This window comes from Belonocnema kinseyi, chromosome 4 (assembly GCF_010883055.1).
Source record: "Belonocnema kinseyi isolate 2016_QV_RU_SX_M_011 chromosome 4, B_treatae_v1, whole genome shotgun sequence".
NCBI lineage: Eukaryota > Metazoa > Arthropoda > Insecta > Hymenoptera > Cynipidae > Belonocnema > Belonocnema kinseyi.
Window position 1 is genome coordinate 46,691,055 of NC_046660.1, and position 19,333 is coordinate 46,710,387.

General features: G+C 23.9%; 1 protein-coding gene across 2 annotated transcripts in view; it reads left to right on the forward strand.

The window, feature by feature from the left end:
* The window catches only part of LOC117171206 (KICSTOR complex protein SZT2-like), a 132,777-nt gene that overhangs the window by 104,551 nt on the left and 8,893 nt on the right, over positions 1–19,333 (forward strand). For both annotated transcript variants that reach the window (XM_033358289.1, XM_033358290.1), the window contains exons 19-23: positions 5,459–5,553; positions 5,637–6,024; positions 9,928–10,312; positions 14,418–14,580; positions 15,907–16,123. In XM_033358289.1, coding sequence (XP_033214180.1) covers positions 5,459–5,553; positions 5,637–6,024; positions 9,928–10,312; positions 14,418–14,580; positions 15,907–16,123 — 1,248 coding nt within the window. The remainder of the gene's footprint in view (positions 1–5,458; positions 5,554–5,636; positions 6,025–9,927; positions 10,313–14,417; positions 14,581–15,906; positions 16,124–19,333) is intronic.

The window sequence follows — 19,333 nt, forward strand, 5'->3', positions numbered from 1 at the left end:
AAATTAATTAATTAATAAAGAAATCAATTTTTATTAAATTTAAAATCTTATGAGTCAAAATTATTTATTTTTTATCCCTTTTAATGTAAAATTTCTTAATGTAGAAAAAGAATAAGTATTTAATATTTAGCAATATTTCATTGTTCATTTAAGACGAGTAAATTGAAAACAAATATTTGAAAGAAAATAATTTGAAACTGAATTGTTTTACATAGACTGCTTTGAATCTTTAGATTTCCGAAGAACTTTTAAACTTTTAGCGTTACAATTTTAATTGTTCTATTTAAAAAATGTTTAATTTGTAAACGAAGTTGTTGAATTATTATGTAGAAATAATAATTGAAAACTTATTATTTGTAGAAAAAATTTGAGTAGTTTTAAGAGATATTTAGAAGTTTTGAAAATAATCAAAATTAATTAAAAACTTGAAATTATTTCAAGTAATTTAAATGAAGTGTATTAACATTTTTTTCGGAACCTGTAAATATATTTCAAAATTAATTAAAATTTTTCTACAATTTTTAAAAATCCTACAAATTAAAAAAAATCCCTAAAATCTTCCATGTTCTTCTTTGATAATTTTTTTAATCTCTTAAAATCTTCTTAAACTTTCTATTAAAATAATGTTTCAAAGTGAAATATAATTTTTGATTTTCCTGAGAATCTTGAGAAAAATTTTTACTCTTCTTAAGTTTTTCACAATTATTAAAATAATTCCTAAGAATCTTAAGAAAATTTTTTACTCTTCTTAAGTTTTTCACATTTATTAAAAGAATTTTAAATTTTTTGTTTGAAATCTGCAAAAATATACATTTTATTTTTAATTCGGCTGTAAGTATTTCAAATTATTTCAAGTTTTAAATTTAATTCGAATCTTTTTAAACCTTCTAAATATCTCTTAAAATTACTTAAATATTTTTACAAATAATAAGTGTTCTATCATTATTTATAAATTGAAATTAATTTGTTTTTTAATTTGCAGGATTTTCTAAAAGTCATAGAAAAAATTCAATTCATTTTAAAATATATTTAAAAGTTCCGAAAAAAAATTCAAAAATGATTTTGAATTGGGAAAAATTTTAAACCACTTCTAGATTTCTCAAGACTTTGAGATAAACTTTTGAAGCTTTTCAAGGATCCCTAAACTATTTAAGATGTAAATAATTTAACTTTAAAATTAAGAAGCGTTCAGTATTAAAAAATTTAATTGTTCAAGTTTTAATGTTTCTGGCTTAAAATTGCTTAAAATAATATAATTTTGAAAATTTTTAAAGTTCATTGCTTGATTCATTAGTTTAGACTATTGGAAATTTTAACGTGGATTTACATTTTTGGAATTTAATCTGAATCTTTGAACTCTATTTGCATTTCAAGTGTTCCTATTTGAATGTTTTAATTTGTTGTTTATTACTTTATATGGAAAAATGTTTAGAATATAGTTTGGTTTTTTAAATTTCATTGGCCATGAAAAATATTTGCAAACCGGGAAAAAATCGGGAAATGACCAGGAATTTTTTCCTTTTTGTTTGAAAATTCTAATATTTGGTTGAAAATTAAATTGTGTTGTCGAAAATTGAACTTCTTTATTAAAAATTCATTTTCTTTTCAATCGAAAATTTAACTGTTTTGTTGATCATCCGTCTTTTTGGATAGAAAATTCGTCCTTTTGAATTAAAAATTCGTCTTTTTTAGTAGACATGTCATTTTTCTTGGTTAAAAAGAAAATTTAACAGGCTTCTAAAAAATTCGTCTTTTAGGCTAGAAAATTCTACTATTCGGTTAAAAATGCAACTGTTTTTAATTGTAGTTTAATTTTCGGTGTGTGGAAAATTCGACCATGTGGTTGAAAATTTATATTTTTAGCTTAAAAATTAGATTGTTTTATTACAAATTCATTTTTTTCAATCGAAAATTAAATTTTGTTGCTGAGAATTCGTCTTTTTGTATTGAAAATTCGTCCTTTTGAATTAAAAATTCGTCTTTTTTAGTTGACATGTAATTTTTCTTAGTTTAAAATTCATCTTTCTTTGTTGAAAATAAACTTTTTGTTGAGCATTTAACTGTCTTCTGAAAAATTCGTCTTTTTGGCTCGAAAATTATACTATTTGGTTAAAAATGCTTTGACTTGCTTTTTAATATTTTTGGTTTGAAAATTTGACCATTTGGTTAAAAAATGTATCTTTTTATGTTAAAAATTGAAACGTTTTGTTAAAAATTCATTTTTTTCAGTCGAAAATCTAACTGTTTTGCTGAACGTTTTTCTTTTTGGATAGAAAATTGGTAATTTTAGATTGAAAATTTATATTGTTCAGTAGACATGTAATTTGTCTTGGTTGAAAATAAACTTTTTTATTGAAAATTTAACTTTTTCCTGAAAAAGTTGTCTTTTAAGCTTGAAAATTATACTCTTTAGATGAAAATGAAACTGTTAATAGTTGCAGTTTAATCTTTTGTGTTCGAAAATTCAACCATTTGGTTGAAAATAAATCCTTCTTGGTTGAAAATAAACTTTTTTGTTGAAAATTTAAGTGCCTTCTGAAAAATTCATCTTTTATGCTTGAAAATACAATTGTTTTTAGTTGCAGTTTTATCCCCTTTATTTGAAAATTTGACCGTTTGATGGAAAATTGTTCTTTTACCTTAAAAATTTAACTGTTTTATTAAAAATTCATTTTTTTCAATGGAAAATTTAACTATTTTGCTGAGAATTCGTCTTTTTTTAGTAAACTTGTGATTTTTCTTCGCTGAAAAATCTTTTTTTTATCATTTACCTGTCTTCTGAAAAGTTTGTCATTTTGGATCGAAAATTCAACTATTTGGTTAAAAATGCTTTTACTTATATTTTAATATTTTTTGTATGAAAATTCGACAATTGGTTTAAAAATTTATTTTTGTATGTTGAGATTTTGCTTTCAATCGTAAATCTAACTGTTTTGCTGAATGCAACTGTTTTTAGTTATAGTTTGATCTTGTTTGCTTGAAAATTCAAACATTTGGTTCAAAATTTATCTTTCTTGGTTGAAACAAACACTATTTTGTTGAAAATTTAAGTGCCTTCTGAAAAGTTCGTCTTTTTGGATAGATAATTTTATTATTTTGTTGAAAATGCAACTGTTTTTAGTTGCAGATTTATCTATTTTGTTTGAATATTCTACCGTTTGGTGGAAAATTTATCTTCGTAGGTTAATAATTCATTTCTTTTAGTAGACATGTAACTTTTCTTGATTGAAAATTCATCTTTCTTGTTTCAGAATAAACTTTTTTGTTGAAAATTAAAATGTCTTTTGAAAATTTCATCGTTTAGAATTGAAAATTCTACTATTTGGTTGAAAATTCTACAATGTTTAGTTGTATTTTTATCTTTTTTGTAATAAAATTCGACCAGTTGTTTAAAAATTTATTTTTGGTTTTTGAAAATTCAACTATTTTGTTAAAAATTCGTTCTTTTGGATTTCAAATTCAACTTTTTCAGTAGACATGTCATTTTTCTTGGCTGAAATAAAAAATTTTTGTTGAAAATTTAACTCTATTCTAAAAAAACTCGTCTTTTAGGCTTGAACATTATAATATTTATTTGAAGATGTAACTGTTTTTAATAGCAGTTTAATCTTCTTTGTTTAAAAAATCGACTGTTTGGATGAGAATAACATTTTTTCTTAAAATTTTAAGTACCTTCTAAAAAATTCTTCTTTAAAGCTTGAAAATTCTACTATTTGGTTGAATTTGTACCTGTTTTCTGTTTTAGTTTAATATTTTTTGTTTGAAAATTCGACAATTTGGTTAAAAATGTATCTTCTTTTCGGATAGAAAATTCGTTCCTTTTTATTAAAAATTCATCTTTTTCAGTAGACATATCATTTTTCTTGGTTGAAAGTATAATTTTTGGTTGAAAATTTAACTGTCTTCTGAAAAATCCGTCTTTTAGACATAAAAATTCTACTATTTGCTTGAAAATGAAACTGTTGTTTGTTTCAGTTTAATCTTTTTTGTTTGAAAATTCGACCACTTGGTTCAAAATTCATCTTTTTTGGTTGAAAATAAACTTCTTTTTTTGTTGAAAATTCAACTGTATTATATAAAAAATTCGTCTTTTAGGATGAAAAATTCTACTATTTGGTTAAAATTTTTTTTAGATGCAGTTTTATCTTTTTTTTGAAAAATTCGCCCATTTGTTTGAAAATTTATCTTTGTAGGTTGAATACTCAAGTGTTTATTGAAGAATGTAACTATTTTGTTAAAATTCTACTTATTTTGTTAAAAACTAAACTGTTTTCTTAAAAAATCATCTTTTTGGCGGAAAATTCCACTGTTTTGTTGAACATTCGTCTTTTGGATAGAACATTCGTCCTTTTGGGGGAAAAATCATATTTTTTTAATGAAATTTTGGTTCAGAATTCATCTCTTTTATTAAAAAATCTACTATTTGGTCAAAAATTTAATTATTTTGTTGTAAATTTAACTATTTTTTTTAAACAAGTCGCCTTTTTGGTCCAGAATTCAACTATTGTGTTGAATAATAATCTTCCTGGATAGAAAATTCTTCTCTTCTGCTTGAAAGTTCAACTATTTGATTGAAATCTAAACCACTTGGTTTTTTATTGACTATTCATATTTGCGGTTGAAGATTAATCTCCTAAACTGAAAATTCAACCAGGTGGTTAAAAATTCATGTATTATGTTCAAATTTCTCTCTCTTGGTTGAATTAAAGTGATTTTTATTTAAATTAATTTTTTTTGTTAAAAATTCTACTATTTAGATGAAAATTAAACTGCTTTGTTAAAAATTTATTTTGTTTGGTTGAAGAATCACCTCTTTAGTTGAATACTTAATTATTTTGGTGAAATGTCTTTTTGTATAAAATTAATTCTTTAGCCGAAAATTCAACTATTTTAACTGTTGAAAACTTATATTTTTAATTTAAATTCAACCTTTTGGAATTAAAATTATAATCTTTTTTTTATTTTTAAAACTTCAATAATCATATTTTTCGTTCAAAATTGACCTTTTTTTGGTTGAATTGCACTGGTTTTAATTTAAAATAAAAATCTTTTTTTGTTCAAAAATCGTATATTATATTTTTCGTTGAGAATTCTTTTTTGAAGTAAAATACAACAATTTGGTTGTAAATACTGTTGTCTTGGTTGAAAATTATCTTCTTTGTTGATTATTTTTCTTGGTTTAAGATTAATCTTTTTTGTTTAAAAATTCTACTAATTAGTTGAAAATTTAGCTTTCTCGGAAGAAAATTAAATTTTCGTTGAAAATTGATAATTGGTTTTAGTTGATAATGCAACTGTTTTGTTAAAAATTAATTATTTTCTTTGTTGGAAAATTCATAATTTTAGTTGAAAATTGATCTCTTCACTTTAAAAGAATTTATTCCCCTGCAGAATACAACAAATAAATGTAATATTGCCATTTATAAATTAACTTTGGCAAATAATTGCTCTCTTCCAGATCAGAAATTGCTACAAAAGTTTAATCCATTGATTTTGGAATCAAACTTCGTACCCAGACAACGGCTACTGCTTGCAAAGATTCAGAGTAAAAATGTAAGACATTTTAATGCTAATAATAATAATAATAATAATAATAATAATTTAATTTAATAATAAAATAATAATTTAAATTGAAGATCGTTCTCTACATGTATAACTGGTCGAAGGAAAGATCAGAGAAATTGGTGAAGCAGGCTACGAATTTGGGAACGTGGCTCTCATCAAGATCTACACTTTATTCGAACATAATAATGCAGAAATTGGGAATATTTCACCACCAACCAACAGAGCAGGCTGATATTCAATATTCACAAGTCGCAGATATGGAGAACCTAGCAAAATTCACTCAAGCCTCGCCTGTCAGGACACAATCTGGAAAGAACTCTTTCTCCTGGAATCACTTTATGGGTCAAGTAATGAGAGATGCGAAACCGAGTGGCCAACATCCACCAAACACAACTGATCCGGTTGTCAAAGCGGCGCACGATTTCCACGAACTTCGACATCGAGAGAAAAAGAAACAAGGTAGTGTTTTTTTTGCTGTTGCACAATTTTTTTTTGATTTATATTGGTTTAAAAAATGTATTTTGAAGTCGGGGGTCGTACTTAAATTACGTAACGGATTATAGGCCCCTGCAAAAAAATTCCCTGATTTGTCCGTGACTAATTTTTCATTTTCTTTGTTTATTAATATTTAAATTTTAATATTGCAATTCTTTTAACATAGATTTTTTTATCAGCGGAACAAAACACTATTTCAGATACAAATTTCAAATTTATTAATTTATTTTAAACAAAAAATGTATTTTCTACTATGAAAGATGGCTTTTTAACAAAATACTTGAATTTTCAAAAAAATAATTGAATTTTTAACATAATAGTTGAACTTTCAAACAAATAAAATAAATTCCCTACGAAAAAGTGTCATAGATTACATTTCAATAAAAAAAGATGGAATTTATACTTAAAGAAAAGAATTTTTAAACAAAAGAGGCGAATTTTCAACAAATAAAGATTTTTCACTCAAGAAAGAAATAAAAGTTTATCAAAATTGTTGAATCTTCAAGCCAAAAGACGAATTTTCTCTGCAAAAAATTAATTTTCCACGAAATTGATGCATTTTTACTCTAGAAAAATTAAATTTCAAACCAAGGAAATTTTTTGTTTTTTTTTTATCAAAAAAGTATGATTTTCAAATAAAAAAGATCCATCTTAAAAAAATGGAAAAGTTCGATTTTCAATTTAAAAAATTAATCTCAAATAAAAAAAAACTAGTTTTTCACTGAAAAATTAACTAAGTTAAACTAAGTAAAATTTAACTAAATTAAATTAAGTTAAGCTGCTTGAATCTTCTCAAATATTTTGGAATCTTTGAAATTTGTGTAAAATCTTCTGAAATATTTGGGCATCTTTGAATGTTGTGAAGTATTCTAAAATTCTGTACAAAAATTTTAAAGCTTTTGAAAATTACTTATGTGTTTTAAAAATAATATAAAATTTTACCAAGCCTATTTTAAAACCCTTGTAATTTTTTAGGATGCCCTGAATAATTTTAATTCCTTTAAAATTCCTCGAAAATTTTTAAAGCTCTTGAAAATTCCTTGGATGTTTTAAAAATATCCTGAAATCCTTTTGAATCTATTGAAAAATCCTTGCAATCATTTTAAATACCCTACAAAATTTCAAATCCTTAACATCTTTTTGAAATCACATTTAACATTTTAAAGCTCTTGAAAATCCTAAAATCTTATGAAAGCTATTGGCAATCCTCTGAAATCTATTGAAAAATCATTATAATTATTTTAAATACCTCGCAAAATTTCAAATCCTTTAAAATATTTTGAAATCCCTGGAAACATTTAAGCTTATAAAGATTCCTTTTATGTTTTGAAAAAACCCTAAAATCTTATTTTAAAACTTTTGAAATACCTTGAAAACTTTTAAAGCTCTAGAAAATACCTTCAGCGTGGCCGCTGGACCGGGAAACCTGGAATACCGAGAAATGAAAGTGAATTTATTTTTTGACCAGGAATTTTACAAAATTTGCAGAATAAAAATTTTGTTCAACTTGGATTTCAACCGTTTTTAAATAATTTCATAAATTGTGATTTTTATAAATTATTATGTCATTTAGTTTAGATAGCTTAATTCTAAAATCTTCCTCTTCAAATTTTTTAAAAATAATTAAAGTTCAGCTTTGAGTACTTAAACAATTAAAAATCCAACCAACCAACCAATTCTAGATCCGTTCAAAATTTGAGAATTTCCAGATTATAACTGTTTCAATTCGAAAGTCTTAAGAGGAATTGAAATTAATATATCATTTATTCCGATAATTTTTTATTTTTAAATAAATATTTGCATGATTTATCAATCATATTTTTAAATTAATCGAAATTTTCCTACAATGCTTGAAAATCCAGCAAATTAAATAAAATCCTTAAAATATTCCATGTTCTTCTTTGATCATTTTTTAAATCTCTCAAAATTTTCTTAAACTTGCTGTTACAATAATTTTTCAATGTGAAAAATCATTTTTAATTTTCCTAAGAATCTTAAGAAAATTTTTATTTTTTTGTAGTCTTTCACAATTCTTAAAAAAATTATAAATTTTTTGTTTGAAATCTGCAAAATCTAAATTTTATTTTAAATTCGGCTGTAAGTATTTCAAATTATTTCGATTTCTAAATTTAATTCGAATCTTTTTAAAACTTCTAAATACCTCTTAATATTACTCTAATGTTTTTACAAATAATAAATGTTCTACTGTTATTTATAAATTCGAATTTAATTTTCTTTAAATATGCAGGATTTTCTAAAAGTTATAGATAAAATTAAATTGATTTTGAAATATATTTAAAAGTTCTGACAAAAAATTCAAAAATAATTTTGAATTTGGAAAAATTTAAAACCACCTCTAGATTTTTCAAGATTTCGAAATCAAATTTTAAAGCTTTTGAAGGATGCCTAGAATATTTAAAATAAAAATAATTTAACTTCTAATTTAAGAACTGTTAAGTTAAAAAAATTATTTTTCAATTTTTAATGTGTCTAGCTTAAAATTACTTAAAATAATATAATTTTGAAAATTTTTAAAGTTCATTGCTTGATTCTTTAATTTAGACTATTGAAAATGTTAACGTGAATTTATATTTTTGGATTTTAATCTGAATCTTTGAACTCTATAATTTATAAAAGTTAAAAATTTTTGCCGTTTATTTGCATTTCACTTAAAAATGTTCAATTTAAAAGTGTTAGTACCTACCAGCTTATACGTGTAAGTTATTGAGCATTTGAATACACAATTTTTGAATTGAAAACTTTTAAACTTCAATTTGAAGAGTTTGGAATGTAAGGGTTTCATTTTGAATGCTTTATTTTGTTGTTTAATTTTTATTACTTTATATGAAAAAATGTTTAGAATATAGTTTGTTTTTAAAATTTAATTGACCTTGAAAAATGTTTGCGAACCTGGAAAAAACCGGGAAATGACCGAGAATTTTTTTCTTCGATTAAAACGGCCACCCGGACCTTGAATGTTTTAAGAATACACTAAAATCCTTTGGAATCCATTAAAAAACTTCATAATTTTTTTAAATATCGTAAAGTCTTTCAAGTCCTTGTAATCTTTTAATCTGCGCTGCAAAATTTCAAAACCTTTAAAATCTTTTGAAATGTAAAAATACTTTGAAATTCCTTGAAACTTTTTAGCGCTCTTGAAAATTCCTTGGATGTTTTAAAAATATCCTAAAACTCTTTAAAATCTATGGAAAAATCCTTGTAATTTCTTTAAATGCCTTAAAATATTTCAAGTCCTTTGAAATCCCTTGAAACTTAACACTCTTAAAAATTCTCTAAAAATTCCTTGTATGTTTTAAAACTACCTTAAAATCATATAAAACCTATTTTTAAATCATTGCATTCTTTTAAGAACCTCTACATAATTTTGAGTCCTTCGAAAACGCTTGAAAACTTAGAACGCTTTTGCAAATTGCTTGGATGTTTTAAAAATATCAAAAAATCATTTGAAATTCCTTGAAAATTTTTAACACTCCTAAATATTCCTTATGTGTTTTAAAAATACCCTAAAATCCTTTGAAATCGATTGAAAAATGCTTATGATTGTTTTAATTGCGTTGGAGTATTTCATATTCTTTGCAATCCCTTGAAACTTTTTAACATTTAAACAAATTCCTTCTACGTATTAAAGATACCTCAAAGTCCTCTAAAATCTATTAAAAAATTGGTTTAAAAATCTTTTAACATACCCTACAAAATCTGCATCCTTTAAAATATTTTGAAATCCCTTAAAAAATTATAAAACTCTTAAAAATTTCGTTTATGTTTAAAAAAAACCCTAAAATCCTATGAAACCTATTTTAAAATCGTTGTAATCTTTCAAGATTTCCTGAATAATTTTAATTTCAGATGAACTGAACCGATTGTACACAATGTGGCAAAGTCGAAGCACGGTTCCAAATATTCCGATTTCGTCGATGACTCTAAACACCTTCAAGCAACATTCTAGACTCCTTCATTATTGTCACACTCCACTATTGTTTCTACCCTCCTGGCGCTTGCAATCTGCTGCTACTCGAGATCATTCTTTGACTCCATCCTCGTCAAATGTGTCAGACAGTCTCGCTCATCTCAAAATTTCGATCCACAAATCGCAGAACAGAAATTCAGGTGGAAATAATTACGTGATTAATGAGTGGCACAGAGAATTGTGTGCTTATATGCTTTCTGAGTACAAACAGTATTTGCAGATTCTGGGCTTCAATCCGGTCCATACAGAAACGTCACACAGATCGTAAGTGATTTTTCTCTCTCTTTTCAATTTATTAAAACAAGATATCAGACTTCACAGCCCAAGTTAGTCTAAAAATGGGGAAATTAGGGGGATTTTTCACGAAAATAGGGGAATAAATTCTTGTAATTAAAATTAATATGGATATCATATCCAATTGAAAATGACACGCTGTGAATTCCTAAAATATTAAGTCGACATATATTGAGTTGACAAGAAAATAGTTTATTTTTCTAACAAAATATATTTTTTGCCAATAAAAATTAATTTTCAATCCCAAAAGACGAGTTTTCAACAAAATACTTAAACTTTTAAAGACATACCTACAAAATGGAATTTTCAACCAAATGGTAGAATTTTCAATCGAATAGTTAAATTTTGAAGTCAAAATGACACATTTTATAGAATACAGTTGAATTTTCAGTCCAAAAGTTAAGCTTCAATAGAGAAAGATGAATTTTCTTCCACAAAAAGATGGCATTACTACCATAGAAAAAGGTATTTTCAATACAAACGGACAAATTTTAAAAGGAAACAGTTAAATTTTCAATCAAAGTGATAATTCTTCGAGTAAAAAGTAATGAACTCTCAAAAAAAAAGATGCTTAATAGTTGATATTTCCACCAAACAATATTTTAATCAAACTCAGTTGAGTTACAACAAAAAATACGATTTTTCAACCAATTATTTAAATTCTTAACCAACCAGACTAATTTTCAAACCAAAATGAGGAATTTTCAACAAAAAAGTTGAGTTTTCAAGCCAAAAAGGTGAATTTCCTGTAATCCAGTTCCGTTTTCAAATAGAAAATATAAATTTGTAGCAAAAAAGTTGTTTTTTCAACCCAAATCTATTCATTTTCTAGAAAAAATAATGGAATTTTTAACCCCAAAAAGACGAGTTCTTAACGAAATGAATGAATTTTCAACTAAAAAATAATGTTAAGAAAAAATTTAAGTTACATTGACTGTTAGGAAAATTAATTTTTCAATAAAAAACAGGTGAATTTTTATCCGGAAGGTTCATTTTCAACAACAACAACAACAACAAAAATTTCTACCAAAAAGATGAGTTTTCGACCGAAAAAGACAAATTTTCAACAAGAGTTAACTTTTCAAGCTAAAAAGTTAAATTATTTAGGGAACAGTTGACTTTTAAAACAGAAAAGATAAATTTTCAACCAAAAAGTTGAAATTTCAACAATAAAAATTATTTTTGTTTAATAGTGTTAAATTTATAACGAAAAAGTAGAACTATCAAGGAAAAGAAACGAATTTTCATCAAAATACTTGAACTTTTAATCAAATAGTTGAATTTTGAATTTAGAAAAATGAATTTCGAACCTAATGGTCGAATTTTCAAGAGAAAAAAAGAATTAAATTCAACAAAATAATTGAATTATCGACCTACAAATTTGATTATTTAACAAGAAGATAGTTTTCAATCAGATATTTCAATTAGAAAATGTTACATCTTAATAAAGTTTTAAATTAAAAACTTACAATTTAAAAGGGATTTTCAACAAAAGAGTTAAATTTTCAACCAAAGTGATGAATCTTTGATGAAAGAAATTAATTCTGGAGGAAAAGTGTAATAGTTGATATTTCCACGAAATAATATTTTCATTTTCTATCAAATTCAAAATTATTTAAATTCGCAACCACCCAGACTAATTTTTAAACAAAAACGAGGTATTTTCAACAAAAGAGTTGAGTTTTTAAGCCAAAAAAAGTGAATTTCCTGAAATTCAGTTCTGTTTTCAAATAGAAAATATGGAATTTTGAGCAAAAAAGTTGAATTTTCAACCCAAAGATATGAATTTTCTACAAAAATAATTCAATTTTTAACCCAAATAAAACGACTTCTCAACAAAATTAATGAATTTTCAACTAAGAAACATGTCTAGAAAAAATTTAAGTTACATTTACGGTAAGAATATTAATTTTTCATTAAAAATAGATGAATTTTCATCAATAAAGTTTATTTTCATATAAGAAAAATAACTTTTCTTTCAAAAAAGATAAATTATCGGCCAAAAAATACGACTTTGTATTCAAATAAATGAATTTTTAACAAAATAGCTGAATTTTCAACCATATAGTTGAACTTTCAAATAAAAAATATAAGTATGCAACTAAAAATGAAATATTTACCAAATTAGTTCAACTTTCAAATAGGTGGTTGCATATTAAAAACAAAAACATGAATTTTTAAACCAGAAAGACATATTTTCTTTAGATAGTTCAATTTTTAATTCAAAAATATGAATTTTCAACAGAAAAGTTAATTTTTTATAAAGTAGGTAATGTTTTAAAATAAATAGTTGAATTTGCGACCAAAAATGTGAGCTTTCTACAATAAAAGACGAAATTTCAAGAAAATAAAAGAAGTTTCAATCGAAAAGTTGCATTTTTTACGAAAATCGGTTAAGTTTTTACGGAAAAGTTAAAATTTCAAACAAAAAAGACGAATATTCTACAAAATAAGTTTCCATTCCGAAAATATGAATTTTCAACAAAAAATGTTAAATTCTTAAACAAAACTGATTAATTTTCAACCAGTTTCATTTTTAACGAAAAATAATGAATTTTAAATAGAGAAGAGTAATTTTCTACTAAAGAAGACCAATTTTGAACGAAACCGTTCATACACGACCGACAATCTGAATTTGCAACTAAAACTTTTAACCAAAAAAGATTAAGCCTTAACAAAACATATGATAGTTGACATTTAAACAAAAAAATATTATAATTTGAAATAAATAAAGATGAATTTTACCAAATAGTATTAATTTTTAAACAAAAAGTTGAATCCTCAGACATAACAGATTAATTTTTAACCAACCAATTAATTGCATCAATTAACAAAAAAAAAAAAAATAACGAATTTGTAATAAAAAAAGTTCCACTTTCAACCAATTGGTTGAATTATCAATCAAAAAATGTACTCTCAACGAGAAATGTAATAACAAAGACTAATTTTAAATTAAGAAGAGTAATTTTCTACATAAATAGGAATTTTCAAAAAAATACATGAATTTCCAACCAAAAGACATCCATAACAAAAAAAGCAACGAAAGTTTAATAAAATAGTTACTCTTTCAGCCAAGTAGATGCATTTTCAATTTTTTTTTTACTCCAGCCAAGAAAGATTTTAATTTGAATAATAAACAATTGAATTGAACCAAAAAATATGACACTGAATTGATTTTTTCGCCGGGAATTTTACAAATTTTTAGAAAAAAATCTGGCCATTTTGGATTTTCATTTTCGAACCTACATTTTTCATTCAAAGAATTTTAAGATGCAGTTTTAAAGACTTAAAAATTAGAAACGTGTCAAATTGTGCAATTTTTGATTTTAAAAAACAACCTTTTTCGTTGAACAATAATTTGAATATAAATTATAATGATTTTTAAAATTTCGAAATTTTCGGAATCAGTTAAAAATTTCGAGATTTTAACTTTAAAAATTAAACTGTTTTAATTTTAAAAACATTTAAAAAGATTTCTAAAATTTAAGAAAAAAATGAATGTGAAAGATTTCAAGGAAACATTTTTTATTTTGCAGGATTTAAAAGTTTTTTAATAATTTAAAATTTGAATAAATGTAAAACAACATGTAGATATTTCAAGATTTTGAAGCTCTTTAAGGATTTTCAAAACTATTAAAAATGAAAATGATTGAACTATTAATTTAAGAAAGAAAAAAATTTTAATTTTTAAAATTTAAATTAAAAAATTTAAGTTTATAAAAAAATGTAATCGTTCAATTTATAATATTTCGAGCTTAAAACTGCTCAAAATGATTTGCAGCTCAGTTTTTATTACTGCAAATGGAAACATTTTAAGCTTTAAAGTTGGAATTTTTTAATTACATTGATCGTGAAAAATATTTGCGAACCGGAAAAAAAACCGGATATGAAATTTTTAACGAAATCAAATCCAAGCAAAACAAAACTAGAACAAGGGGAAATTTTCTTGAAAACAGGGATAAAAAGAGGAATTCTTTAAAAAAGAAAAAAGAGGGAAATGCTGAAAAGTGTGTGAAGTCTAATCTAATGGTTTCTTCGAAGGATTGATATTTGATTGTAATATTTTTTTGCACAGGGATCGAGATAATCTTCAGAACCAGACATTTTATTTGAAGAAATCGATGCTCGGAGGTGTTCTGTTGTTTGAAATCCACCTTTCCGAACCCTTTTTTACCGTAAAACTGAGAGTAATTGAATGTAGCCGTCTGCAATTGAAAACTAGTCCTCTAGTCAATCAGGTGAGAAATATAGTATTTTTAAAAACTTTAATCAGAATTAACATATCTTAATTTATTTTTTGACCGAGAATTTTATAAATTGTTAGAAGAAAAATCTATCGGAAGTTCGAATTCAACAGTTTTTTAAAAGTAATTTGTTGAATTACATTTTTCAATTATGATATCATTCAGTTACCAATATGCAATTCAAAAAGTCTTGCACTTAAAAAATTTTTCATTTTTGATTTTTATGTTTAAGTTTACATTTTTTATTTAAAGACTTTTAAATTGCAGATCTGAAGACGTAAAAAGTAAAGGCATTTGACGTTGAAGTTTTTGGATAAAAACCATTTTTATTTTCTGAGTTTAAATATAATTAATAAAATATTTTCTAAATAGATCTGTTCTTTAAGTATTAAAAAGTGAACAGCAATTTTACAAAATTTTACAATTAAGACATAAGATAATTATTTAATATTTAGCCTAATTTGAAACAAAATGTAGATTTTCCAGGTTTCATACAAAAAACTTAAAAGTTTTTCAAGTATTGTGAAGGGCTTCAAAAGAATAAAAACATTTTCTTAAGATTCCTAGCAAAATTGAAAATAATTGTTCATTTTGAAAAACTGTTTAAAGATAATATTCAAAAAGATTTTAAAAGATTTTCAGAATTGTTAAAAAAGAATCTGGAAGATCTTAAGGAAATTTGTTTAAATTTGCCGTATTTTCTAAAAATCGTAGGAAAAATTCGATTCATTTCAAAATATATTAAAAAGTTTATGAAAAAATTGCAAAAATAATTTTAAACTTGAACAAAATTAAAATAACTTCTAGATTTCTCAAGACTTTGAGATAAACTTTTGAAGCTTTTCAAGGATCCTTAAACTATTTAAGATGTAAATATTTTCAAGTTCATTGATTATTAAATTTAGATGATTGAAAATCCTAATGTAGATTTATACTTTTGGAATTGAATCTGAATCTTTGAACTCCGCATAATTTTTAAACGTTAAAAATTCTAAATTTTGCAGTTTATCTGAATTTCATTTTAAATTGTTCAATTGAAAAGTGTTAAGACCTTTACTTTTTGATGTTTTTACTTTTATTTAGCATTTAAATAAAATATTTTTGAATTAAAAAATGTTGAAACTTCAATTTTACGAGTTTTAAATTCAAGAGTTCCAGTTTAAGTGCTTGAATTTGTCGTTTATTTTTTATTACTTCGATTTATAAAATTTTATTGACCATGAAAAATGTTGGCGACCCGGAAAAAAAGCGGGAACTTTTATCTTTGATTGAAGCGGCCACCCTGTCATCGAGATTTTTAATTAAAATGTCATTTTTCAGTTTTTGTTGAGTTTCGTCGACGCCTGTGATAAAATAAAAATCAACATGCATTTGCACTCATTCACGTACGACTTTCATCTTCGATCCATTCATTCATATATCGCTGGAACTGGTCATTGGTCTCTTCGACATGGATACCATCTTACTCATTTTCTTGACGATTTCAACAAGTACTACAGCAAGGCACCAAATTACGCGAGAAATTTGGTTTACAGCGGTATGTGTAATTTTTTGAAATCACTTTTTTTCAATGAAAGTCTACTTTTTCCCTTTAATTCATATCATTTTTGACTCTATCCTATTAAAAAAGGAAAATTTAATTAATATATGTATGAAATCTATAGTAATCTATTATATGAAAATTTTTTTCAATATCACATAGAAAGAATTCGTTGAAAGGGAGAAAAAAAAAACTTCTTTTATCTCCTTTTTAAAGAATTCCTTTCTTTTCTCCTATATGATAAAAAAACTTCCATATTTGCTAGTTTTGTTTGTTTAAATGCGAACTGAATTAATTTAAAAGCTTGAAATCTTTTCGAAATCTTATAGAGTATTTTGGATTCTTTAAAATATCCTATTTTGAAATTTCGGGAATGTTAAATTCTCTAAAATATTGAGAAATCTTTTAAAAATATCAAATATTTTAAACATATATTTGATGTAATTGAAATCTTTGAAATATTTCTGTAATCTTCACAAATATTTTTGAATTTTTGAATCTTTCAAGTCTTCTGAAATATTTTAAAATCTTGAAATATTTTTTATTTTTCTGAAATCATCTGAATTTTTGTTTTGAAATATTTTGTAAATCTTCTGAAATAGTGTGAAATCTTGGGCTGATCGAAATCCTCTGAAATATTTTTAAATCCTGGAATTTTTGTAAAATCGTTGAAATTTTTCGGAAATCTTCAGAAGTATTTTTAAATCTTTGAAGTTTTCAGAAATATTTTTAATTTTTCTGAAATCATCTCATCACTTTGAAATATTTCTAATGTTTTTTAAATCTTCTGAAACATTTTGAAAACTTGGAATAGTTGAAATTCTCTGAAATATTTTGAGAACTCAAATTTAAACAAATCTTTCTGCAATCTTCTAAAATATTTAAAAATCTTGGAATCTTTTAAATCTTCTGAAATATTTTTAAAATATTTGAAATATTTTTGATAACTTCTAAAATCTTTTTAACTCTAGGAATTTTTTGGTTGTTTTTTAAAATATTTTGGAATCTTTGGAAAAAGAATATTGAATATTGAAAATTGAACTTTTTTGGTAGAAAATTTTCTTTTTTATTAAAAATTCATCTCTCTTCTGAAAAAATGTAGTATTTTTTGGTTACAAGTGTAACTGTTTGGTTAAAATTTAATCATTTGATTTGGTGGATGATTCAACTGTGTTGTTAAAAATTTAATTATTTCATTATATTCTTTTTTTTAAATGATTTTTTGGTACCAACAAATTTTTACTTTTATCCATTTTTAATTTATTAATAATAAGAAAAAATAAAAAATTTGTAATCTAAATATATTTTTAAAATCATTTTTATTTTATTTTTTTATTTATCTTTTTCTATTAGAAACTTCAACTGTTTGGTTGAAATTCATGTATTTTCTTGAACATTCGTCTTTTTCGGTAAAAAATTAATTTTTTCATTTTAAAAATGAAAAAAATTTTGTTAAAAATTTGTCTCTTTGGCCTAAAACATGCAGCGCTTTTCATAGAACATTAAGCTTTTGTTTAAGATTGATATTTTGTTGCTGATAAGACAACTCAAATATTTTTTGGATGAAAAAGATTTTTCTTTAAATTAGTCTTTTTGATTTAAAATGTTATCTTTTGTAGTATAAATATTGTATTTTTCTTAGAAAAAATGCAACTGCTTTGTTCAAAACTAACCTATTTCCTAGAAAATTTACTATTTGTTTCAAATTCCTATTTTTGTGTTGAAATGTTAATTTAATATTTTGGTATTAAAAAAAGAACTGAAATATTTTCTGGATGAAAATTCAGCTTAAAAGAATGTGTCTTTTTTTATTAAAAATTTAAATGTTTTAGTACAAATTTCATCTTTCTTCGATAAAATAAAAATATCAACTCGAATATTTTTTGGATGACAATTCAACTACTTTTTGAAATTTTGTTTGAATTTTTTGTTACAAAGATTTATTTGCTTTGAGAGAAACTTCACATGCTTTTGTTGAAAATGCAACTATTTGGTAGACAATTAAATAATTTTGTTCAGAATTAATTCTTTTTTTGTTAAAACTTCGTCTTTTTGGATTGAAAATTCATTTTTTTTCGTAGTAACTTATTTCATGCTTAAAATTTCATATTTTGATCTGGAAAAGTCAACTGAAATATTCTTAAACAGAAAATTTAACTTTTTTGTTTAAATTATCTTTCCGATTTGAAAACTCATTAGTTTTAGTAGATATATCGTCTTTATTAAAATAAAAATACAAAATTGGGCTAAAAAAATCTTCTTTGCTTGAGTATTCAACTATTTTGTTTGAAAGATATGTTTGAGTCACTTTGTTAAGAAATCTTTCTTTTTTTAAGATTTATATTTCGAGTTAAAAATTCAACTCTTTCGTTGAAAGTGGATTTCTTTAAGATTTATCTTGTTTAGTTGAAAATTCTCCTTTTTTGGTTTGAAATTTCAACTTCTTTGGGTAAAAATGCATCAGCTTCGTGGAAAGTTAATTTTTTGCTGAAAATTCAGATTTTGGTTTGAAAATTCAATTATTCTAAAGAAAATTCGTCTTGTGGTTTGAAGTTTGAACAATTTACACGAAGTTTTATTTATTTCTTGAGTAAAAATCTTTATTTGTTTAAAATTCGTCTTTTTGGTTTTAAAATTTTCTTTGTTTTTGCATAAATTTCATCTTTTTTTGATGGAAATATACACTATGACACTTTTTTGTTAAGAATTTATTTTCTTCGGTTGGAAATTCAAATATTATGTTCAAAATTTAATTATTTTGTTGACAATTCAAGTATTTTGTTAAAAAGTTATCTTTTACAGAAGAAAAGACTTTTTTTGTTTTAAATAAATTAATAAATTTGAAAATTTTAAATTTGTATCTGAAATACTGTTTTATTGCGTTTATTAAATATTCAAAGTTTAAAATATTTCAAGATTAAAATGCTGGTATTTGAATATTAATGATCAAGGCAAATGAAAAGTTAGTCGAGGGAAAATCAAGGAATTTTAAAAATTAGTTTCTCGGTCACACTGTCTACTTCTCCTAGCAATAATTAGCAAAATATTTCTGGAAACTAAAAATTAATTATAGTAAGAATACTTTTTATGAAGTAATTAAGTACTTCAACTTAAAATCAAAAATTCGAATTTTCAATCAAAAGTATATTAATTGATTTTTGAACCGGGAAAAAATTGGTATTTTCACTAACAAAGAGTTGAATTGAA